We start from the raw sequence: 26,515 nt of genomic DNA on the forward strand, positions 1-26,515 counted from the left end.
TATTTTGTGCCTGGCAGTATTACTTAAAGTTAATATCCCTTAATTATCAAATTTTCCTACATGACATCCATTGGTTCCTCTTGTACTATTTCAGTCTCATTTTATTTATTGATTCCATATTTAAGTGTCTGCAGTTTCTGCTAGGCACTAGGGATACAAAATATAGTTCCTGCCCAGCAAAGGTTCAGTCGGTTGGATAGACATACAAACAAACAATGACTGTAATGTACTAGATATTTCAGTATTTCATGACTGGGTGCTCTTGGAAACAGTGAGGAGCAAATACTTAATTCCCTAGGAGTACCTCAGGGCAGCTTTATGAAGAGGCTTTTGTTTGAAAGAATGAATAAGAGTTCAAGTGGTTGGTAATTTATGAAGGGTCATTCAGGTGGAAAGAAGAGTAATGCAAAAATATGAAGAGAAGATGGCATGTTCACCATAATTCAAAGTAGTTGATTTACAGTCTATGTAGGGGAAGGAATGAGAGTAGTATGTATGACTGGCAAAGTCGAATGGGTGCCAGGTCATGTCTTATTAAGGAGTAGTTTGGATTTATCCAAAGACAATAATGAACTTACAGGATAAAATTTGGCGGAGGATTGATGAGCTCATACATTTGTTTTAAGAAGATTAATGAGAACACTGTGATAACTTCTCATCTGAAAGAATAGAAGAAACTTGTTTGGGGAGAAAGTAATTTATGTGGTAATATCAATAAAAGAGTAGCAGCCATACATATTAAATTTTGAGACTTCTATCAGGTAGTTATTTGTAAGGTGTTCTGCACTAAATAGTAAGTTTAAAAACAAACAAAAAAGCTTAGGAATTCCATAGGCCCTAACAATATCTATACAATTTATATATGTAATAGTCTTGGTTTCCCATATAAAGGAATGTTTTAGGTATGTCATATTTGTTAGTAACCTTTTATAATAATAAAAAGTGATATTTAAATATAGATATAGGCACAAGATTGACATCTGCCTTATATTTACTATATTCTTGGAGATATATTCTGATCTAGAGCATACCTGAATTCCAGTACTAATCATTAGATTTCAGAGAGTCTGAATAATGAATACAGATGTGAACTGTCTAGGGTGCTGGTCAAGACCACTTAGATACTATCCTTGTTCTTTAGGGGGCAATTAAAACAAACAAACAAAAACAATGAAATAATAGGAAAAAGAAAATTCCACTGTTAAGAGATACTGACCAGTTCTTCAACTACAGAAATCCATGTTCACCCCTCCTGCGCCCAGCAACCCTTCCCATCTTCACACCATACTCTGCTCTCACACACACATATTTCACTGTATATTAAAAAAAAAAAAAGACTCCAACTATGTGTTGATATATGGGAATTGTAAAGTACCAAGAACTTGAGAACGAACCCCAAGATAGATTCCTAGGTAGGGAGGAAAACATTATCTGATACAGGAAGTATGATAGAGGACAGTATTGAGCCATAAAATGTTTTCAAACAAGAGTGTGAGTTCAAAACAAAAACACTAATTTGGAGGTAAAGCCATATGAATAAAAACTTAACAAAAATCTGACTACTAGTTTTTCTTTTTTTTTAGGAGGTACCCGGGACTGAATCCAGGACCTCATACATGGGAAGCAGGTGCTCAACCACTCAGCCACATCCACTTCCCCCATAAGAGTTGGTTTTTTCATTTGTTTTTAGGAGGCACTAGGGAGCAAACCCAGGACCTCGTACATGGGAAGCAGGCACTCAAACACTTGAGTTACATCTGCCCCCCCAAACTGGTTTTGATTTGGAAGGAGCAGGTGGGGTGTGACCCAAGAGAGAGGAGGGATTAGGATAGCATGAAGACGTCAGAGAAAAGAAGTTAGAAGGTAAGGAAGGATGGCAGAAAGGGAGGCAGGTTCAGGTAATAATTATACTTACAAAGGGTTGGTGTGAGGATGAAAGGCACAGTTAGCAGTTTCCTGATGTGTTAAGTACATGCTCTTCTTTAGTATGCAGTTTCCTAAAATTTATATAACTTATTTTCTTCTCACATATTATACATTAAAAGCCATAATTAAAGTACTTTTAAAAATTTTGGACAGTCATTCCAACTTGTGCCTGTTACCCTAGCTTTTAGAAAATTATCTTGTGTAGTCACAGTATTTAAACTATTAAGTCATCAAGATTGAATTTCCCACGTAGTGTCACTTTTTTTTTCTTTATTTTTTTAATGGTACATTCAAAAAATATGAGGTTCCTATATACCCCCCACTCCCCTCACCCCACTCCACTTGTTTTAAGTAAGCAAGCCATTAAGTTATGAAGATTGAATTTCCCAAGTAGTGTCACTTGTTTTCATTATACTAATGCTTATTTTCTTTATTTTAGAGTATGCGGTTGAAATTGATTGCAAATAATACGACAGTGGAACGGAGGTTCAGTTCATGGATTGGTGGCTCCATTTTAGCTTCTTTGGTCAGTAGATAAGCTACTTTGCAAAGTTGAAGATTCTTACTGAATGGTTTAACTTAAACGTAACTAAAAATACTAAATTTAGTAAAAACACTAAAAATAATGTTAGCATGTCATTGATATTTGTATTTTATACCTGTCAAATGAAGGGCCTAATAAGAATTCTAGTTTTACATGTTTTAATAATAACAAAATGCCTCACTGCCTTATTAGTGGATATTCATCAGCCTAATTTGAATTTCCCTTCTCTAACAGAGGTGGAAATCTGTTAACTTGCTCATGCTTCTTCTAATACTCCCATTGGCACTGGTCAGGACTTTGTCTGCAGTACTTTTAAAAGCAGAGTTCCTTTTCAGGTCCTGGTTGCTCCCAGGCCTGTTGGTGAGGTAGAAGTCAGGAACTGGTGTTTGGGGAAAATTGTGAAGTCATGGTGATAGGTCGTACATGTTGCTTAGACTGGTGCCTGCATTGATTAGGAGAAAAAGTCCTTGTATTTATCTGCACCCCAGATTTTTTTATTATTACCCCTGTGGCTTGTCTGCTGTGTCCACTCACTGTGTGTTCCTCTGTGTATTTATTTTTATTTCCCCTCCCCCCTTTCGGCTTGCTTGCTGTCGGCTCTCTGTCCATTCACTGCACGCTCTTCTGTTTTTTTTGCTTGTCTCCCTTTTTTGTTGCATCATCTTGGTGAGTCAGCTCACCGCGGTGATTGTAGGCCGGGCAGCACTTCGCAGTGTGCAGGTGAGCCTGCCTTCACAAGGAGGCCCTGGGATGCACACCCAGGGCCTCCCATATGGTAGACGAGAGCCCAACTGATTGAGCCACAGCTGCTTCCCTAGAATATCCTTTTAATTTTATACTATGATCAAACCATACAACAATTTCTTTTGTTGCCTTAGATTGGCACTAAGCCATCATAGCTAAACCTTCAGTCTTCCTTCCCAGCCATTTTCTAAATCTTCAAGACAGTATAACAGGTATAGATGGATCTAATAGTCTAACTTTAAAGGCAAGTTAAATAGTGTCTTTGGGTGTTCTGGAGGAGGGCAGACATAAGAAAGGATTAATGAAGTACTGTTTTGGGGGAAAGGTCTTAGTTTAAGAGTCCTTCAAGGTTCCTTTAGGGGTGGTGAAAAGAAAGACATTAAAAGGACAATGTATTTTCTAGTACAATGTAAGGCGTAACTATATATAACTTATCTTTCCATATTATAGGGTACCTTTCAACAGATGTGGATTTCCAAACAAGAATATGAAGAAGGAGGAAAGCAGTGTGTAGAAAGGAAATGCCCTTGAAAAGAATTCCCATACCTCTACCTTCCTGTGTCACCTTATGTTTCATAGCTTTAGTACACTCAGGAAAACAATGACCATCTTTTGTAGAATGTTTATACGTTTTTGCATATTTCAAGTTCCACTTAAAATTTTTAAGGCTTTAACTGGCTATAAATTAAAATGAGTTTGTGCTTTCTTTGAAATGCACTTATTCTTATTACAAGCATTTTATAATTTTGTATAAATATCTATTTTCTCTAAATATTTTGCTTTAAGTAAAATGCTTTCCAACTCTGTTTAGTATATTAATTACCAGTGGATTGGTAGAATTGCTTTTTATTGACTAGTAAAGTTTACTGCCTATGCTTTTTAACTTAGGCTTGCAAAATTAAATAAAAATTGCCATTCCAGAAATATATTTGGGACTGTTGTGCATTGTGACTCACTACTTGAAAGTTCTCAATGTATTTATCATTAGTTTGGATGAAAGTACTTGGTACTTACTGCATATTAACAGTACTATCCACATCCCCTTCATATCCTGTTAACAATAGTAGTAATAAAAGTGTAACATGAATTCCAAAAGTCACTTTTATTGCCTTTCTATGGCAGTTGACATACATATACAGATAACAGGAACTAGAAGAACCTGCTTTAAAGTTAGAATTTATAAAACAGGATTTAATTTGAACTTTATACCTGATTTTTTAAAAATTCATGATCATTTCCACAATTACTATTCCACATGCACATTTAGAACAATTTATAAGTAAATAGTCCTTTGGCTGATAATACAATTCCTTTATAAATCCCTTGTTATATATTTATTTTTATATATAGACTATTATTAAAAAAAGTGGTTGGGGTTCAGATGTCTTAGGCAAGACTTGACTTCTGGGTTTCAGAAAGATGTGGAAATTTTTTCTGAAGAAATTTTTCTTTCTTGTTCTGTAAGTTTTTTCTTCTTGCTTTGATGCGGGCTTGCTTCTCAATTCTAAGTCTAGAATAAAAAATAACAGCAATTTACACAAAACTTACTTGAAACTATCAAAATATGTTCAAATCAGTTACTTAAAATCCTCAGTCATGCCAGTCTATTTGGTGTGTCATGTATATTATTAAACTTGAATAAACCTACACAAGTCAAAAGATGTGAAATTAAAAGCACCCCTAATCCTACCCAAAGTATCCTGACTAGAAAGACCTTGTAAGCCTATAACAGATGGCCTGAAGTTCAATCCTGACTAAGGCTTTCTACTGTAATTTGGAAAGGTTCTAATTTTATTGAATACATTAGGTCTTTGACATCCTGAGATGAATACTGAGACCTTTGAGAATTCCCTAATTTCAAACAGCACTTACTCTAGCAGATCATTTTCTCTATAAGAGAGAAAACAAAGCCATGCAAAGAGATGATGCATTGCAGTTGGGGTGATGCATCACTCTCTGTGTTTGCTTCCATGCATCACTATCCCAGTGCCTCAGGACTTTACTGAGCAGCACAAATTTATAAAAATAACAAGAATACAACTAAGAGGTACTGGAGTAACTGCAATATACCAGTGCTATGAGGGAGGTCATAGAAATTTGAGATAACTTTTCAGCAGGTGTTACATTTTGGTGAAGACAAAAATATACACAAAAACAGAAAACCTAGGACTATTAAGTTTACAAGGTAAAACTAAACAAAGTCAAAATGAGACCCATGCTATTCATCTTTGCTCCAACTAAATTTTGGCCGTTTACAAAAGCAATTTAGGAAAGAATAAGGGTTTGTTATTCTTAGGAATATTTAGAGGGACGTGGACGTGGCTCAACTGATAGAGCATTCACCTACCACATAGGGGGTCCAGGGTTCAGCACCCAGGGCCTCCTGGCCTGTGTGGTGAGATGGCCCATGCACAGTGCTGCTACGCGCAAGGAGTGCCATGCCACACAGGGGTGCCCCCCGTGTAGGGGTGTCCCATGCGCAAGGCGTGCGCCCTGCAAGGAGAGCCACCCTGTGTGAAAAACGCAGCCTGCCCAGGATTGGCACCGCACACACGGAGAATTGATGCAGCAAGATGACACAACAAAAAGAGACAGATTCCCGGTGCTGCCTGACAAGAATGCAAGCAGACACACAAGAACACACAGCGAATGGACACAGCAGACAATGGGGGGTGGGGGTGGGAAGAAGGGGAGAGAGAAAATCTTAAAAAAAAAAAGAGAATATTTAGATTATGTTGTATGCTCTGAAGGTAAGGCTAAAAGACGTAGTTCCAAAAGTAGAATCATTAGAATATGTATAGAACCTATAAAGGTAACACTAGATTGATAAGTTCTTATATATTATTTTAAAAGTCACATTTTGTGACTTCACCTTAAATGACCAAGGGGCAAAGGATAAAATGGTAGAGAATGAGGCTTGGAGAAACTAAAGAGTACAGTCAGATTTTCTTCAGTTGTCTGTAATTTGAACTGGGTCTCATGAATAGATTACAAAGCTGTAGAACAAAAGGAGCAAAAGGGGAAAATGAGTAAGATAGGTTTAGGAAATGAGAAAGGTCTGGCTTTGATGAAAGGTGAGTAAGTAGAAGTCTAAATTGTAGGAACCGTGGGTCAGAAGAAGTTGGATCTTATCCTATAAACAAAGCTATCTTATTTTTTATTGTATTAACGTACATTAAATTTCCCATTTTAGCACAAGCAATGAAAGAAAAAAAAGGATAAATGGGACCTCCTCAAACTTATTAAACACTTTTGTGCTTCAAAGGACCTTGTCAAGGTGAGAAGCCAGCCCACTCAATGGGAGAAAATATTTGGAAACCACATATCCAATAAGGGTTTGATTTTCCATGCCATATAAAAAGATCATACAACTCAACAATAAAAGAGCAAGCAATCCAATTAAAACTGGGCAAAAGACTTGTACATTTCTCCTAAGAGGAAATACAAATGGCAAAAAAGCACATGAATAAATGTTCAATATCAGTAGCTTATCAGGGAAATGCAGATCAAAACTACAGAGATAGCATCTCACACCTCATAGAGGACCCATTATTAAAAAACAAAACAAGTGCTAAAGAGTTATGTGGAGAAGTAGGAACACTCCTTCACTGTTGGTAGGAATACAGAATGGTACAGCTTCTGTGGAAGACAGTCAGGCGGTTCTTCAGGAAGCTAAATACATAACTGCCGTATGACCTGGCAATCCCTCTACTAGGGATATATTCAGAACTGAAAACAGACATTTGCACAATGATCTTCAAAGTGGTATATACAACTGCCAAAAGATGGAAACAACCCAAGTACTCATCAACAAACGAATGGATAAAAAGTAAGTACAGGGAAATGGATGTGGTGCAACCAATGGGGTTCCTGTCTATCATACAGGAGGTCCAGGTTTCGATGCCCAGGGCCTCCTCGTGAGGGCAAGCTGGCTCACACGGAGTGGCAGCCCACACGGGAGTGCCACCCTGCATGGGAATGCCGCCCTGCACAGGAGTGCTGGCCAATGTGCAGCAAGAGACAGGAGAGAAAATAAGAAGACGTAGCAGAACAGGAGAGCTGAGGTGGCACAAGAGAGTAATCACTTTTCTCCCATTCTGGAAAGTCCCAGGATCAGTCCCCAGAGCTGCTTAATGAAAATACAAGCAGATACAGAAGAACACACAATGAATGGTCAGAGAGAGCAGACAATGGGGGCAATGGGGGAAATAAACATATTTTTTTAAAAACTATATACATACAATGAAATACTATGCTGCTGTAAGAAGAAATGTAATTGGGACACATGATAACATGGTGAAACTTGAGGACATTATGCTAAGTAAGATAAGCCAGACACAAAACGACAAATATTGTATGGTCTCACTAATATGAACAAAAAATAAAATCATGGAATTAAAACCTAGACTATAGGTTACTAAGAGGATGAGGACCAAGAAGGGGTACTGATGTGTAATGTCTATATAAGTTTCAATTAGTTTGACTGTAAAAGTATGGAAATGGATAGAGTTGATGGTAACACATTATAATGAGTATAACATGGCTGGTGTATAAATGGGATTGTGGTTGAAAGGAGTAGTCTAGATGTAAATGTCAATTGAAAGAAAGCTGGAGCATAATCTAGGGACTGGTTAACAGTGAACCCAGAGGTGGATGACGATTGTGGTTAATAGTGCAAATACAAGACTGTTCTTCTATGAACTAGAAAAAAATGTACATCACTATTACAAGGTGGTAAGGATATAGTGATACATGGGAAAAATGCAATTAATGAAGCTTATGGGCTACAGTTAACAGCAATATTGTAATATATATATTTTTAAAGATTTTCTTTATTTCTCCCCATCCCCTAGTTGTTTGCACTTCCTGTGTCTGTTTGCTGTGTGCCCATCTTTTCTTTCTAGGAGGCACTGGGGACTGAACTCGGAACCTCCCGTGTGGGAGGGAGGTGCCTAATTGCTTGAGCCACCTCCACTCCCTGCTTTGTTGTTTTCTTCCTTGTGTCTTGTTGTGTCAGCTCGCTGTACCAGCCCATCATATCAACTTGCTGTCTTGCTCATCTTCTTTAGGAGGCACCGGGAACCAAAGCTGGCAGCTCCCGTGTGGTACGCGGGTGCTCAATTCCTTGAGCCACATCCGCTTCCCATTAATATTCTCGCAGCAATGTCAACATTAAGGTTTAATAATAGGGGTAGATGGGACGTTTTCTTTTGGGCTACAGAAAACATTAAAAGGTTTACTGGGGCGATGATGGCACAACTCTGTGATGAAAGTGAGAGCCACTTAGTGTATAATTTATACAGAATGTACAAGGCATTGAACTGTAAAACAGAGTGAACCATGTGGTGGATGATGAACTGTGGTTCACACTACAAATATGAGAGTGTTCTCTGATGAACTACAACAAATGTACAATACTAATACACAGTGTTAATAATAGGGGGTGTATAGAAAAATATACCAAATGTATACTATGGACCATAATTAGTGGTAATAGTCTTGATTATGTTCTTTCATCATCTGTAACAAATGTTCTACAATAATGTAAAGTACTGGTGGAGGGGTGATGTATGGGAATTGTGCACGTTATGCATGATTGTTTTGTAAGCTCACAACTTCTCTAATAAATTTTTTTTCAAAGAGATAAAAATTCTTTTCCCATTTTAACCACTTTCAAGAATACAGTTCATTGGTGTTAATTCCATTCACAATGTGGTGCTACTCACCACTATCCACTACCAAAACTTTTACATTTACCACAAACAGAAAGTCTATCTATAAAGTATTGACTCCCCATTTCCCACCCCAGCCCCTGGTACCTTGTAATCTATTTTCTGTCTCTATGAACTTTCATAATGTGTACTAATGAATAGCACTGATGTGATAATAAAATGAAATGGTTATGTGAGGAAAATGAAAATTTTAGATTGTTCTAAAGTACACTAAAGCATTTTAAAGCTCAGTTTAAAGACATTCTGATTCTGTTTAAATTAGTTTTTACTTTTGCTTTTTTAAAGGTAATAGTTTTAACTGAATTATGAGATGAAAAGATAGTAAAGCCCTGTTTACTACCTATATGTAAGATTATTAAATCTTTCTCACGTTTTTCTTGACTGTTCAAGAAGAAATTAAAGTTCCCAGGGCAAATTCATTTTCAAAATGCCAGATTGTAACACAATTGTGGATTTCACACTTCTGAATACCTTTAATGGTTTCTCTGCTTTGCAGTTTGTAAAGTTTCCACATCATAGCATAGTCAATAAATAAATCCAGGTGATCAACATTTCCAATGCTATCAGTGATAGCCATGTATTCATGAATAAGACAGGACCAAGGCAAATGAGTCCTAGCCTCGATATTAATAAAGAACGCAACAGGTTTTTAGGTGGCATAACAATTTAAGTGTTCTGAGGGTTCACATAACACTGAATAAATAGGCTATGAGTTTCTTGTTAAAGTCAAGAACGATGTTGGCAGGATCAGTATCTGAAAACATGGGACAGGCACACTGATTAATTCAACCTCATCTTCCTCAAGGATCTTAAAATTTTCCTCAATTGGTAGTGAGCAGCCGGGTCAACTGTAGAAGGTTCCTTTAAGATGATGTTTGATGTTCTCCAAAATGTACGTACAGGTATGTTCCTCCCAGAACAACATCCACAAGTATAAACCCTAGTTCAAAGCATATGCACAAGCACCAAGCTCTTCTTTGAGGACAGCTGGTATCACTTCATCAGGGTCCTTGCAGTTGACAGCAATGGAGTGGGGTGGAGGGGGATGATGAGCACCGCCTCAATGCTCCTGGGCTCATCATTCTTGGTTTCCTTCTGGGGCAGTGGGGCATGTATGGTTTTGCATTCCCCACCCCAACCCTTGCTGTTCGTTCACTCTCCAGTTGCAGCAACATTCCATTCTTAAGTAGCTAAAAGGCAAGTGTCAGGAAATGATTCTTTGCCAACTTGTGACTGATCAGTAAGTCTTGTATCATAAATGCTTAAACTCTTCTCCAAGTAACGTGTAAGAATACCTGTTCTGTTGATTAAGTTCGTATCAAGAGATCTCCCATAGAGTTACCATGAATACATAACTTCTGCCTCACCAAGAAATATGGTAAAGATTAACTGCTTAATTGTTTCTAAAGAAACTTCTACATTCTTTAGAAGTCCTGCTCCCCTCATGTGTCTCCCCTATATGCATGTAAACATGCACTATAAAAGACCCCTCTCGTTTTGTGGTAAGATGAGGACGACTAAACTTGGATCTGTTGTCTCCCACCGCTGAGGATGAGGACTCTACATAAGCCCCCTAATAAACGTTCATGGAGAAGTGGGACTTCTCCAAGTTCTTCTTTGGTCTGATGTATCCCTCTCAGTTTGGTGGCAAACTGTTGTTCTATAGAGCTCCTCTCTATACTCAGAACAGCCAGAGATGAGCTGAATGTCACCTTCACCACGCATGGCACAGCACTGAGGAAGCATCAGAGGGCAGCAATGGGTTTCCGGTGTGAGCTCTGGGCAGTGGCTACAGGTTCCTAGGTCAGGCTCTAGGCATGGTTCAGTGGCTGCTGAGGTGTGGGTGTCCTAGGTAGCAGCTGAGGTAGCTACTGCTGTGCGGCTCTTACAAGCCAGGTCTATATTGTTTTTTGAAAAACAGATGCAAGCTCTTGGGGGAGAGGTAACAGTTTCTGAGGTAACAGTTTCTTCTTGCTAGAAGTAGGACATACCCAGGGAAGTTGTTAAAAGCTGTGGTTCTTGTGCTGCCAGGGTTTCCTTCTTTAAAAAATTCCCAGGTTCTTTCCCAGCTGTGACTTCTGTTCTCTAGCACATTTAGCCAGTTTCTCTGTGGTTCACCCCCATGTGTTATTTTCTGTAGACACGCTAGAGAAGGATGAACAGCATCCTTGGTCCAGGAAACCACAAACTTTCAATTCTTTCCCTTTCCATTTGTTTAATTCTCCTTTGGCTTCTGTCTGCTTTTGGATACTTTCCAGTGTTTTAAAACAGTTGTTTTTAAAATTTTTATTCAGTTTTTATAATTAGCCGGGGTTGACAGGACCACTTCACTCTTCTGCCATACCAGAAACCCTTTGTTTTTCCTATTCAATAATAAACTTAACAAAGGAAAAAAACTGCTATATAAACTATTTTGAGATCAACGTTCTCAAATTCTAATGGAATGGAAAAGAAATACGCAAGTCCAAAATCCTAAAAATTGCAAAACAAAATCTAAGGAATAGCTTTAAAAAAAAAATCCATGGTCAGAGCAATATAAAAATATATTTTGGGTTATTCTCAAATAAAGACTTAGGAGATAGATGAGTATGCAGGGAGGAGAAAAAGAGCTGTCTAAGCAAAATGTGGGATATGTCAAAGTACAATTTGATGAAAAGGGAGAAAGATATAAAGTAACTGAATACTAGCAACAGATAATATAAGAGATTCAAAGGGGTAAGAAAAAGTTGAGGCCTGTTTATAGCAGCCCAAACCTAGTAACAGCCCAAATGTCCATCAACAGAAGAGTGGGAAAACTGTGGTATATTCATACAGTGCTATTACTTGTAATAAAAAAGGAACAAAGATATACTGTAAAGCAAGAATAAATCTCACAGACATACTGAGCAAACTGAAACTGAATATATAAAAAAGCACATACTGTATGATTCTATTTATATGGAAAGCAAACTAACCTGAAAAAGAAATAAGAACAATGGTGGACTTTGGTGGATGAAGAAAATGAGTGGGAAGGAGCACTAGGGAACATTCTGGAGTGATGGGAATGTTCTCTATTTTGATAGAGGTAGGTTACTCAAGTGAACACATTTGTCACACCTATAAAATTGACTGCAGTTCACTGTATGCAAATTTTACCTAAAAAAATGAACACTCTCCCAAAACAATTTATTAATTGGAAAAATAAAGTTGTGCCCCCTCTCCCTTTTAAAAGGATTTTTAAAAGATTTTAACATTGTCTCTGGATTGAAATACGTAAAATATGAATGTTCTCCATAATTTCTACCTATTAAAAAAAGATATTCTTCAAAATTTTTCCTTTCTACATATATAGTATCTTCTGTACAGTAATGCACATTCTTATTTTTGACCTGTACATATTAGCTCACTCACTGAGTTCATCTACTCTTCTCCTGACATTAAGAATTCTCACCTAAAACGAAGAGGATTCCAAAAGGATTCCAGATGATACTCTAGGAAACATCTCTAAATGCCTTTGTCTTCAAGATGTATCACAGGACACAATAAAACATGAAGAACTATATTCCTGAAAGGGCCAAAGACCATCTCAAATCCTTTTTAAAAAGAGGTAAGATAACTAACAAAGCACTGTTGATACTGAAGACTGGAAATCATCTCTACATCTAACAGAGAACTGATTTAAATAAATTATGGAGCACATAATGAACTAAATCCATGAATTAAAAAGATGCTATAGAAGACTATTTATTGATATAGATTTTCAAGATCTAGTAAATGAAGAAAAGTTGATTCAAAATCAGTACATTCAGTTTCTTTGTTTGAAATATACTAAAGCCTTGCAATAATGCACTCCAGGATAACATGGATTCAGATATTACGCAGCAGGCTCCTTTCCTCTCCCTAGCTCTTCTTTTCATTTCGACAACTCTGCAATAACTTCAGCTCACATTTTATGCAACTGAATCATCTGAACCCTCACTTTAGCATTACAGTAAGATATTACCATCCATCTACATATAAATAGATGAATAGATAAGACAATAAAACTTTTGAAAGGGTATACTCTCTAATGCTAACTGCAGCTATTTCTAAAATGTGAGATTCTTATGCAACTTTAATTTTTCTCTTTTTTCACCTGATTTTTCTTTCCATAATAAACTATTTCTTAGATAATAAGAGAAATTACAGGGAATTGGATTTGGCTCTACTGACAGAGCATCTGCCTACTACCACATGGGAGGTCCAGGGTTCAAACCTAGGGCCTGCTGACGCATGTGGTGAGCTGGCCCATGCGCAGTGCTGATGAGTGCAAGGAGTGCTGTGCCACACAGGGGTGTCCCCATGTAGGGGAGACCCATGCGCAAGGAGTGCACCCTGTAAGGAGAGCCACCCCGCACAATAAAAGTGCAGCCTGCCCAGGAGTGGCACCATGCACACAGAGAACTGACACAGCAAGATGACACAACAGAAAGAGACACAGATTACCGATGCCTCGCTGACAAGAATACAAGTGGACACAGAAGAACATGTAGTGAATGGACACAGACAGCAGGTAACTGGGGTGGGATGGAGGGTAGAGAAATAAATAAATCTTTAAAGAAGAAAAGAGAAATTACAATGTAAAGAAGGGTTAACATTCCACCTGATATAAAGATGATACATTACATTATTAGGTTCATTGTGCTTACCTGATAAAACGTTCCACATAAGGCATTGAAAAAAATCGTTTCCTATTGTATCTTTTATTTAGGTGCCAAGGTATAGGCCATTGCTTGAACTTGTACCTGCCAAGAAAGCAAAAAGTTATCACCTTATTGAAAATATTTAACACATCTTCACTTTTTAAAACACACTTCTTTCTTTGAACCAAATGTTTTCAGCAAAATGAAATGCGACTGATTTTTAAAGATTTTTGAATTTTCAGTTTTAAATTATGAAAAACTGTAAACTTACAAAAAAGTACAGATGACACTCACAAACCTACAACAAAATTGCAGACACAGCTCAAGTTCCCTCCTTCCACAGTACCTACTTATCATAAGTGGAATGTACCATTACCAGGTATTTTTTTTTACTTTTACTATATACATACATACATATAATTTGATGTTTATATATAATTGATATAGAACTATATATATATAATTTGATATTTGCACTTATGTTTGCATTTATTTTTAAAATGTAAATAAATGGGGCCAACCTAACTTCAAAAGGAAACTGATATATTCACATATATGTTGTGGTCCTAAAATGGAATTCTATCCAGCATTTAAAATGAAGGTATCTATCATTAATTTAGATCTAAAAAGGAAACCTAGAAAACCATAACATTGAATGGAAAGAAAAGGATATTGTAAAACCACAGTATAACATTTATTTGAAAATATTTCAATTAAAAAGTTAAAGGAGACTAAATTTCAGGCCTTTTAAACAATTGTTTCTAAAAATTCAAAATTAATCTGTAATATTATAAACCTAAATTCCATATTTTTGTAATTTTGGCTTTTAGAATACAATTTGACAGTGCCATAAAAGGTATAGACTACTGCCTTAAGCAGAATAGGTGTGGTCTAGTATTTCCTTCAGTTCATTCCCATTAAATAGTCTACTCCTATTTCCCAACCACTAAAGACATGTCACTTCAAAAAAAATCTTACATTACAATCACATGTTCTTTTTCACATTAAAAAAATTGGATACAATATTTTTAAGAAGAAACTCTGCATTTAAAAGCCTATCTTAGGCGGTGGACTCGGTCCAGTGAATAGGGCATCTGTCTACCACATGGGAGGTCCATGGTTCAAACCCCGGGCCTCCTTGATCTGTGTGGAGCTGGCCCATGTGCAGTGCTGATGCACGCAAGGAGTGCCCTGCCACGCAGGGGTGTTCCCCACGTAGGGGAGCCCCACACGCAAGGAGTGCGCCCCGTAAGGAGAGCCGCCCAGCGCAAAAGAAGTGCAGCCTGCCTAGGAATGGTGCCGTACACACGGAGAGCTGACACAACAAGATGACGCAACCAAAAGAAACACAGATTCCCGTGCTGCTGACAACACCAGAAGCGGACAAAGACGATGCAGCAAACAGACAAAGAGAACAGACAACCAGGGTGGGGGGGGAAGGGGAGAGAAATAAATAAATAAATAAATAAATAAATCTTAAAAATAAAATAAAAGCCTATCTTAAATATTTTAATATACTATAAGGAATTAGGGAAAAAAGGCAATGGAATTAGGTTTGAGTTAATAAGCTATACTGGAAAAATGACATAATTGCTAAGTTCACTACTTTGTTTAGCTTGGGAGATATAAAAGCAAAATTTAAAAATGCTTGAAGAGATTACCACTCTTAAGAGACTCTTGAATTCACACAGATTCTCCCCTCTACCCTTTCCTATTTGACCTCAACAAGATTAATGCAAATAAGGTAGAAAATAAAATAGTTTTTAGTGAGGTGTTTTGATAATTTCACTCTTTTCTATGGTGGATTAGGTAAGACAGCATAGTTATTTCCCTAAATTTAGACCTGAGCATCCCCAATACCAAAAATTCCACTGAAAGAACCCATCAAGTGAGTAAGGCGCATTTTATATGGTATAATTTCAAGGTTACAGGGAAGGTCTCCAACCACCCAAAATGTTCTCCCCATTTTGTGGACTGTTGTTTAAAATTCTAGTAATGATTTTTCAGGTTGGGTACTTAATCCAAATGTAAATAAACCTCCAGGAAGAATACACTGAGTCTTCTCAGTTATTTATAATTCAGTGTAAATGTTGATTATCCGATCTTTCTCAAGCTTTGTCAAAATTCTGGGAACTGGAAGTAGGAAAAAGATGTCATGAAAAGAAGAAATGCGTAATGAATGCAGCCATCTTCACTTTCATTACTTGACATCTCTCTGTAAGAAGTCATTTTCTGGACCGGAAAGTGGGGTTAAAAAAAACACTTTCACTTATATTTTTTAACGTAACATTTTTTGTGATCTACATATCTTTAAAAAAAAAAAAAAGATGAAAAAATAAAACACACCAAGGGGCGGAAAAGACGCTTTCATAAGTTGGCCCAGGGCTCATCCTGATGGCAATGGGTACAAACTGTGACTAGTTGGTGGGGCCTTATTCCTCTAGAACTTCTTTTTCAACATAGAGAGACTGAGGTGAAGAACTTTGTCTCTTTTTTGTTTACTATTAATATTATTGAAATAATGAAAACGCTCTAATAATTACTGAAGTGATTAATACACAACTATGTAATTATACCAAATATCACTGACTGTACACCTTGGATGAACTGTATGCTTTATTAATATGTATTAATAAAATATGTTTAAAAAAAAAAAAAGCCCCAGGTTCTTAATGGGCAAAGAAGGCAGGTATGTCTGCTGAAGTTAGCTAGCTTCATAGGATCTATAAACCTCTGAAATTGTAAGTATAATGAACATTTTTCTGGAAAAAGAATCTGGAATTTTCATCAAATTCTCAAAAGTTCATATGCTCCATGTAAGATTTAGAACCACTGATACAAGCAATCCTCATTCATATCCTGGAATTCCAAAGGGCTTTGGGTCTTTGCTTATAAATAGATATATCCCTAATATGTCTCAAATGGTGAGAGTTTTCTTGAAAAGATATTGGGCAGGGGTAGAAGGCATAGAATATTCATGTTCATCTTAAAAGAGCCACAATGTAATTTTTGTACCAGCTAATTCTTCCAAAGATGTCTCTTCTCCAAGCACCGGGCCTAGCTTTTTCTTGACCAGTCTGAAGAAGCCTTAGGGCATCTTCCCTTTCCTGGACAACTTTATCTAATGCATCCATGGAATCTACCACCTGAGAAGAGAATAGAAACATGCCATTTCAACAATCACCTATGACAGAATTCCAAAGAGAACATATAGAGACTTATGCTACAGAAAGCCTATGGTAATTTTTTTTTTCAAAGAACTATTTTGTCAAATATTTCCTAAATATCTTTCTGGCATAGGTAGGCATACATAGATGTTTGTAATATCACTTTCTGTATTTTTTTAAAAGTTTATAGTTTCATTTAAATGAAAATTTATTTAGTTCAGATTTCCATATATTAGTTTTGCTTGAAGAGGGATACAATTTTATAGATTCCTTTTGGAGACCAATTTGACTTTTGTTATTTCATTATTCAGTAAGCCAGGAAATAATAATTTGAAAATTTTGCTGGATTAAAATCCATGTTTTGGCCTCAAATAATCACTGTGCCCCAATATGCAGACAGATATTTTAGCCTGCCTGACAGGGATTGCTATTACAGGGAAAGAGATATCAATCTACAATGTTCTAGAGTAACTTCTAAAGATCCACCAGAATGAAAAAATATTGGAACTTCTATTTATTTTCATCTCTTAAGATTCTGTTGTATATGTATTTTATAATTTATTTGTGGTAAAATATGCATAACATGATATTAAGTACACTGACAATACATAACTTTCACCACTATTTCCAGACTATTTTCATCATCCCAAACCAATCATTTAGCAGTAACTCTCTATTCCCTCCTCCACCCACCTGATAACAATAACCTCCATTCTTATTTCTATCTCTGTAAATTTAAGTATTTCATATAAGAGAAATCATACAATATTTGTCCTTTTGTGTCAGTTTTATTTCATTCAAAATGATGTCTTCAAGGTCTACCTATGTGATAGCATATAAAGAACTTCACTTCTTTTTTATGGCTGAAAAATATTCCAATGTTTGGATAGGCCTCATTTTCTGATGATGGATACTTGGGTTGCTTCCACCTTTGGGCTACTGTGAAAAATGCTGTGATGAACACTGGTGTACAAATATCTGAGTTCCTATTCTCAATTCTTTTGAGAATCTTTAAGAGTAGAATTGCTGGGTCATATGATCAGTACAGAATATCCTTCTTGATCTCTTTTAATATTTTTTGAAGTCTATTTTATCTGACTATAATATAGCCATTCCAGCTCTCTTTTGATTACTGTTTGCATAAAATATCATTTTCCATCCTTTTACTTTCAACCTCTTTGAATCTTTGTAGCTAAAGTAAATATCTTATAGATGGCAGATAGATGGATCAAGCTTCTTCATCTCTGCCTTCTAAGGGGGAAGTTTAATTCATTGACATTTAAAATAACTGAGATTTATTTTTGCCATATAGCTATTTTCTCATATGTCTTATATGTTTTTGTTCCTCAATTACTCCATTACTGCCTTTTTTCTGTATTTAGTTGCTTTTTTGGTAGCGTGCCATTTTGATTCCCTTACTTCCTTTTCTCTATATTTTTTAGTTATTTTCTTAGTGATTATCTTTGTAATTACAATTAACATCTTAAACTAATAACAATGTAATTCAGCTATTACTAACCTAGTATATAAATTCGCAACTCCTATAAATCTCGTTTCCTCCCCCTTTATATTGTTATTGTTTCAGATGACATCTTTATACATTGCATGCCCATTAACATAGATTTAAAATGGTATTTTACACATTTGTCTGTTAAGTCATATGGGGGAGGAGGGAAGCAGTTACAAACCAAAAGTCCAATAATACAGGATTTTATATTTACCTGTGTAGTTACCTTACCAATGTTCTTTATTTCTTCTTATGGCTTTAAGTTATTGTCTAGTGTCCTTTTATTTCAGCCTGAAGGTCTCCCTTTACCATTTCTAGTAGGGCAGGTCTTCTGGTAATATACTCTTTCGGCTTTGGTTTATCTGTGTCTCAAATCTTCATTTTTCAAAGATAATTCTGCTGTTTTTGGTTGACAGTTTTTTCATTAAGGATTTAAAATATGCCATCCCACTGACTTCTGGCTTCCATGGTTTCTGATGAGAAATCCACTATTGATCTTTTTGGGGATCCGCTGTACTTAACAAGTCACTTCTCTTGCTATTTTCAAGATCCTTTCTTTGTCTTTAGCTTTTGACAAGTTTGCTATAATTTGTCTTGGTGTAGATCTCTTAGAGTCTATCTTGCTTGGAGTAGCTGAGCTTCCTGGATGTGTATATTCATGTTTTTCATCAGATTTGAGAGGTTTTCAGCCATTATTTCTTCAAATACTATTTATATCCCTTTCTCTCTCGTCCTTCTAGGACTCCAATGAGTTGTATCTTGGTATAGATCCCACAGGTCCCCTAGGCTCTGTTCATTTGTTCATTATGCTTTTTTCTTGTTCCTCACACTGAATAATTTCAATTGTCTTGTCTTCAAGTTTGCTGATCCTTTTTTCTGCATGTTCAAATCTGCTGTTGAATACATCCAGTGAGTTTTTTTAAATTTTAATTACTGTAGCTTACAGCTCCAAATTTCTCTTTGGTTCCTTTTTATTATTTCTACCTCTTTATATTTTGTCCAGACACATTTTCCTAATTTCCTTTAGTTCTTTATATATGGATTCCTTTAGCTAATTGAACATATTTCAGACAATAGATTTAAAATCTTTGATTTATAGTTCTAATGTATGAACCTCCTCAGGGACATATTCTGGCAAATTCTTTTTTCTCCTGTGAATGGGCCATAATTTCCTGTTTCCTTACCTATTTTATAATCGTTTTGTTGAAACTGGACATTGTATAATGTTGCCATAACTCTGGAAATCCAGTTCTTCCACTTCTCTGGGCTTGTCAGATGTCTTGTTGCTTTTGAGGGCTGGAGTCATCAATTGTGACTTTTCCAAATTATTTTTGCTCCCAAATGGGGAAAGGAAAGAGAAGGGGGGGTGGAAGGAATAGGTACCCCCTTTTTATGCCCCCTCTGCTGTTTTTGCCTGAGGAGGGAGAAAGGGTTGAAACAATGACTACCCTCAGAACTGGCCACCCAAAGATCTGAAATATCTGATCAAAACCTGTGATCAGTCATCAGACTACACATCCCTGGACTTTGGAGAACTAGGTTTTTATCATCCATCCTGGCACCAGAAAGCTGTACCAGGAGCCAGGCTGCAGTCATCACTGCTGCCTGCCCCAAAGCTGGGGCATGGGAGCTGGTAGCTGATGCCCAGAGGGTAAAATTCTGATATTTACTGCAGTTTACCAACTCTTTCTTTAGTTTTTACCTGGATGCTGCAGTATTTCATTTGATTCCAGAGTTCCAAAATAGTTGATTCAGATAGTTCCTGCCAGCTCAATAGTTGTTTACTAGAGGGAATAATTCCTGGAGCTTTCTACTCCACCATCTTCCCCGAATCATTCCTGTGTATATATGTCTTATAATGTACACAATATATCAGTACAGTAATATATATTTATTTTTCATAGTTCTAAATAAAGAGAGCACATGTTGGGGGTTAGGGATGAGAATTGGGAGTGAATGCAGATAGGCACAAAATTTCTTTTGGGATTGATGGAAATATCCTAAAATTAGATTGTAATGATGGTTGCACAACTTTGTAAACATACTAAAAACCACTGAATTGTACATTTAAAACAAATGAATTTTATGATACATTCAATATATCTCAATAAAGTTTTGATAAAAAAATAACTGACCTAAACTGTCTAGAAAAAAGAAATCTGCTTGACAAGCAACACAGTAACCATACACCACTGTTTTTAGTTTTACTCTACATGAAAGTCTCCAGTCTCCCACAAGCCTTACCTTTTCTAATCGCTCTGGACTTGGCATTGGCAATCTCTGTCTCTTGGCCTCCTGTTCTAGAGTTAGGAGCATGTTTCTTTCTTTCAACAGGACATACCTATATCAAAAAGAACAAAGCATACGATATTACTCTGTGATTATATTAATAAAGTTGTGATTTCTAACATCAAATTAATGATCTGTACTTGAAAGTCTTTAGAAATCTTAATATATGGAATATCATTACAAAGACTAATCTTTTAAACAGTTATATCTATGCTTATTTGTTTAGTTAACTTCTATTTAGCATATACTATCTAAGTGTTAGAAGAGTTACAGAAAAGCATTAAACACAGTCCCTACAGTCCAAGTGGAGAGAGAAGGAAGATGGTAGAAAAATAATATTTATTGAGTACATGTATGACAGTTTGATGCTGGATGGACTCCGGAAAATCATGTCCATAATACTAATCCATTCCTGCAGTTGTGAACCTATTGCAGGCAGGATTTTTTTATAAGGTTACTTCAGTAGGGTCAATCCTCTTACTCAAGTCCTTTATAAATGTCATGAATAAGGAGACAGAGACAGAAAGACACAGAAGCTGAGAAAGGAAGCCACGGAAACCAGGAAGCTGAAAGCTATGAGACCCCAAGAAGTGAGAGATCAGTGGACATCACCATATTCCTTCCCATATCAAAGAGGAGTCCAGACCCACTGGCAGCCAGTCTTCAGAGAGTAAAGCATCGCCTGATGAAGGCTTGATTTGGACATTTTCACAGCCTCAGAACTGTAAGCTTGAGTTAATAATTCTCCATTGTAAAAGCCAACCCATTTTTGGTATAATGCTTACAGCAGTTTTTAGCAAACTGAAACAAGATGTTATATTCCAGGCAGTGTGCTAAGCACTTTATACATGTTGTTTCACTTAATTCTTACCACAATCCTTTGAAGTAGGTACTATTTCCACTTCCTAAATGAAGTAACCATGGCTAAGAGAAATAAGGCATTCTGGGTCACATAACAAAATCAAGATTCAAATCCCAGACTATCCATTCTATTTTTATTTTACTCAACCATGCTGCTTGATGTGGAGTATTGAGTGGTACAAACAATAAGTACAAGAAGAATTAAGTGGGAGAGATGAAAACATCTCTTCTGGCTAAGATTAACAAGAAAAGCTTCATAGAGGATATGGGATTTGTTAGGATGGGAGAAAGAATAAACTAAGCATAACTGAAGGCACTGAAGCAGCAAAGCTGAAGTGAGGGTAGATTTTGTGAATAATTCTATTTAACTGAAATTCAGAGCTGGAGGAATGGAAAGGAAATAAATGTGGAAGTCACTGAAAAGGAAACAAAATAATTGGGGTACTTTATGCTTTGAAAGAAGACAAGTTTGGGGGGAAGAAGTGACAGAACATAAATTGTTTCTTTTAGCCATGATGAATATTGAAATAGCCCTAACTATCCTTTTACTGAAAATCCACAATAAGACAGCTTTAAAACAAGTTATTTTCCAATAATGAATAGACCTGTAACATTAGTAATTTTAAAATCATTCCACAATTCTTTAATCTACCATGTAGGTTAAAAGGTAAATGACCCTTTAAATCAGGGGATAACCATCATAAATGAAGTAGACTTGGTGAAAGAACAACAGGATAGGTAAGGAAAAGTGGTGTGCATTGCTCCACTTAACAACTAGTCAGTAGTTTACCAGATAGGGACACAGGTCCAATGTTGCCAGATCATTGGTTTGATTACTAAAGAGAAGACGGAAATGCATATTTTTATGTGAAATTTTCCAACCTTAAAACATGAAAATAACCAAACAAAACACATCTCTGGGCTATATATAGTCAATTAAAAATGCAACCTTGGAAAGTCGATGTGAGCGATTCAAGTGACTGGGATACTGCCTACCATATAGCAGGTCCAAGGTTTGATTCATAGGGCCTCCCGGTGAAGGCAAGCTGGCCTACACGTAGAGCTGGCCCACGTGGATAGCTGGCCTGTGCAAGAGTGCTGGCCAGCATAGAGTGCTGACCTGCATGGAGAACTGGCACAGCAAATGATGCAAAAAAAAAAAAAAAAGAGACACAGAGGAGAGACCATAAGAGATGTGGCAGACCAAGGAGCTAGGGAGGCACAAGAGTTTGAGCACCTCTCTCCCACTCTGGAAGATCCCGGGATCGGTTCCCAGAGCCACCTAAAGAGAAGACAGGCAGACACAGAAGAACATACAGCGAATGGACACAGAAAGCATATAGAGAGTGTAAAACAATGCAGTGGCGGGGGGGTGGAGGGGGAGAAATAAATCTTTGGGGGGGAAAAAAAAAACAACCTTGACTTAAATCCCCTCAACCTTTTCTAATTCAGAATGAGAACCTGCCAGAAAAATCTACCTAATTTCCTGGTTAAATGACCCTTCAACACCAACAATCTGAGACCATACAAAAGGTAATGAAGAGGGAGGTCTGAGAATGACCAACTATTTCTCCCATTGTATTTTACTAGTTTTACTGAAATTGCTAATAAAATGCTGCTACTATGATGGGTAGAAGTTACAGTAAAATTTCTACAGCTCCAACTACTTGAGAACTCATTAACATTTTGCTTAATAGAATCTAACTTGTCATATTTTCAAAACCTTTAGTTTATCTAGTATATATAGAGTTATGCATGTGTATACATATATATGTATATGATATACATCATCTGTAGTACTGTAAAACAAATCACCTTAATTTCTTACATTGAAGATATATACAGAATTTGTAACTCATGGTTATGAGATATGTATTTCAAACACTTAGATGTTAATATACTTAATATACTTACCAAAGTTTATGTAAATCTTCATTACTTTTGTTCCTTAATTGCTGACAGGTCCATGAAGCTCCTATTAAAATGATAAATTTATAACATGAAATAATGTGTCCTTTGGCAAATTATTCCATAACTTACCTAAACCTCAGTTTTCATATCTGTAAAATGTACAATGATAGCTCACATTATAAGGATCTGTGAGGATTAATTATATAACATTATATAACATGCAAAATATTAGAAAGTGACTGACAACAGCACTGAAAAACTGTGTTAGTTTGGTATGTATTTTCACACCCTAATGTCAAAACATAGGTATAAACATTTTTAATATATCTAAAAAATGAAAACTAAAATAAACCTCCAAACTTCACTTTAATTAATAATTTCAATCTATTCTTCTTTTAAACCTTAATAGCCAAGAAACATTAATTATTCTTTATATGGTCCTTTTCATTTTTTCTAGTAGATGTTCTCAAAGGAAGAAAAGAAAGACTTAGATAATTCCCAAACTATATAAATAATACTAGAATGACAGAGGGTTCAATAAATATGCTTAATATTGACCAAACCAAGTATCTCACCAGATTTCACTTTTTCTTCCCCCCAATTCTTTGGGTCATCAAAAAATTCTTCTAGTCCTTTCCTTGATAACGTGGTATGAAGTAATCTACACTGGTGAAAAGATGTGGCATTTGGTGTATTCTTGGACAATAAACTAAGAGCAAACCTGAAACTGAACACATATAAAGAAGTGATTAAAGTTGTTTTTTTTTTAAGGTAATAGGGCCGGAGCTTGCACCCAGGACCTTCCATGTGTTATGCCGCCACTCAACCACTTGAGCTACTCTAGCTTCTGTGATTAAAGTTTTACATTTGGATTTCATAAGCAATGAACTGAATCATTTCCTGATTTACAATATTAAAAACCTACTCGGGTTTTTGCACATGCACACAAAACAACAACTTTTAACAGGCTTTTAAAATAGATTTCTTAATATTACATTGTACGCACTGTAGGAGTTTACTACCCTATAATTTCAAAGGTAGTATATTTACATAATTTATATTTTAAGATAATATTTTCAGGTCCTTCATACACTGCTAGCAGGTATATGAGCAGGTAAAAACATTCTGAAGGTCAATTTTGCAACATGTATCAAGAGCTAAAAACGCTACTTCCTTTAACCCAGAAATTCCACATCTAGATATTTCCACTACAGAAATTACCATTGATGGGAATTTATAAATTATGATGTATTAAAGCTTTACTTATGATAGTAAAAGCATTGATTATAACATAAATGTACAGCAATTGGGAATGGTTAAATAAATTATATCGATATGATAAACTATTGTGCAATAATTTAAAAACCATGTTTTTAAAGAATATATAATGACCTGGGAAAGTGATTTAAAACAAAATCATTAAGTGTATTACACATGTTGTATTCCTGCCAAAAATATTTAACCTAAATCTAATCAAACAGACAAATCCAAATGGAAGGATAGTCTGTAAAGGCTGATCTTGTCAAAAATGTCAATGTCAGGAAAGAGAAAAAAAGGAACCATTCTAGATTAAAGGATTCTAAGAGCAGTGACAAGTAAATTTAATAAGTGATCCTTGATTAGATTATGAATAAAAAAGGATAAAAGGGATTTACCTGGACATTGAGGACATTTAGTTTGGACTGTATGCCATATACAGTAGATATAGTAGTATAATTAACATTAAACTAGTGTTAAGAGAAGTACATTAGTAATGTAGTAGTGTATTCATAATCAGTTTACTGAATGTGATCATTAAGAGAATGTCCTTGTGAGGAGAAATATGCTGAAGCATCACGATGCCTGCAATTTTGACTGTCTGAAACAGTTCAGAAAAAAAAAATTTAAAAAGTGATAAAGAAAATGGACAAAATGTTATCAATTGGTTAATCCAGGTATAGAGGATATGGCTAATTTGTATATTACTCTTGGAATATTTGTTGGGTTTGAAATATTTAAAAATAAAGAGCTGGGTAAACAAAGGAAGAACACAAAAATGGATATATGTATGTGTATATATGCAAAGTTAAAAAGAATGGAAGGAAATCTCCTTTTCTCCAAGTGGTGGAAATATAGAAGATTTAAAATTTTCTTTAAAATATTTTATTCCATTTTCCAAATGGTCTCCAAATGAACAAATAACCATCTTATAAGTTTTTTAAAAGTTTAAGTTTTAATTTTTAGGGAAAAAGGCTGTTGAGGTGTAAACGACCATTGATCCTGGTTTGGCACCTCTGAGTCTGCAAAATCAAAGAAAAATTGCTCATCTCCAAGGTTTGTCTAAGTAGTAGTACATAATAGATAATGATCGTCTGTACATTCAAAAGCAGATGCATTATTTCCTTTAAAAAAAAAAACTGACATACCCTACTATATTAAAAAACTCCACTTGTTATTTACAAATGCCAATAAAAAGAACGAAAGCATACACCCTAATGTAAAAAACTACCGGCTGTCCAGAAAACAAGCTGTCTTTCCACCCACATCGAAATAATACCATATGTAGGATGTTACTTTCTCACACCTCTAAGGCGACTTTCCATTCATTCGGCTACTTTCGATTATTCATTCAACATTTACTGGCGAACAATCTTTTTATGATAGGTCCTTGGGAATACAAAAGACCCTTCTTTTTTTATCTATCCAGACCTCCTTCAGTTACACACAGCAACGTTTATCCCATCCCACCCAGCTCAACGTCTCTGTTTAATTTAACAAATACTGGGCATCTTACGAACCCCACGTACTGCCTAGTCCACAGAAGGCGGCAACAAAATGTTTGAGGAAGGGTCGAAAATGTTGGAAGTGGGTGACTTCTACGAGGTCATTCACTCCTTATGGAGGTGGGTTCGGGCTCAGCCATCCAGGCGGTCTTTGCATCCCTGAGCTGTTCTCAGCATCTGGGCAACCAAATAATACCCAAAGCTGGAGAGGTGGACAAACCTACTCCTCACACCACTTACCCTGGACTAGCAGGGGTCTGAGAAATTACTAACGCTCTGGAAGCCTTCAGGGAGGACGAGACCACTCGACAAACAACCGCGAAACAGGACATCGCCATTTTTTCACATAATTAAGCAAACTGCGTTTCCGCCAGCCGAGCGTCACTTCCAGGTAGGCGCCGTTAGGCTGAA

The 26,515-nt window shown here is 36.3% G+C and overlaps 2 protein-coding genes and 1 pseudogene across 2 annotated transcripts in view; 1 reads left to right on the forward strand and 2 right to left on the reverse strand.

Annotated features, from left to right (window-relative positions):
• The window catches only part of ACTL6A (actin like 6A), a 32,292-nt gene extending 28,150 nt beyond the window's left edge, over positions 1-4,142 (forward strand). The window contains exons 13-14 of the mRNA XM_004478965.5: positions 2,366-2,452; positions 3,665-4,142. Coding sequence (XP_004479022.1) covers positions 2,366-2,452; positions 3,665-3,745 — 168 coding nt within the window. The 3' untranslated portion in view covers positions 3,746-4,142. The remainder of the gene's footprint in view (positions 1-2,365; positions 2,453-3,664) is intronic.
• Positions 4,143-4,297: 155 nt separating this feature from the next.
• Positions 4,298-26,480, reverse strand: MRPL47 (mitochondrial ribosomal protein L47). Its single transcript, XM_004478966.5, has 7 exons — positions 26,345-26,480; positions 23,918-24,069; positions 23,346-23,406; positions 20,526-20,622; positions 16,623-16,753; positions 13,614-13,709; positions 4,298-4,724 (listed from the first exon to the last, which is right to left on the reverse strand). The coding sequence occupies exons 1-7, from the start codon at positions 26,440-26,442 to the stop codon at positions 4,601-4,603; spliced, it is 759 nt and encodes a 252-aa protein (XP_004479023.1). The 5' UTR covers positions 26,443-26,480; the 3' UTR covers positions 4,298-4,600.
• On the reverse strand, positions 9,300-10,671 carry LOC139438768 (integral membrane protein 2B pseudogene; annotated as a pseudogene).
• Positions 26,481-26,515: the final 35 nt, after the last annotated feature.

Source organism: Dasypus novemcinctus, chromosome 4 (assembly GCF_030445035.2).
Source record: "Dasypus novemcinctus isolate mDasNov1 chromosome 4, mDasNov1.1.hap2, whole genome shotgun sequence".
Taxonomy (NCBI): Eukaryota; Metazoa; Chordata; class Mammalia; order Cingulata; family Dasypodidae; genus Dasypus; species Dasypus novemcinctus.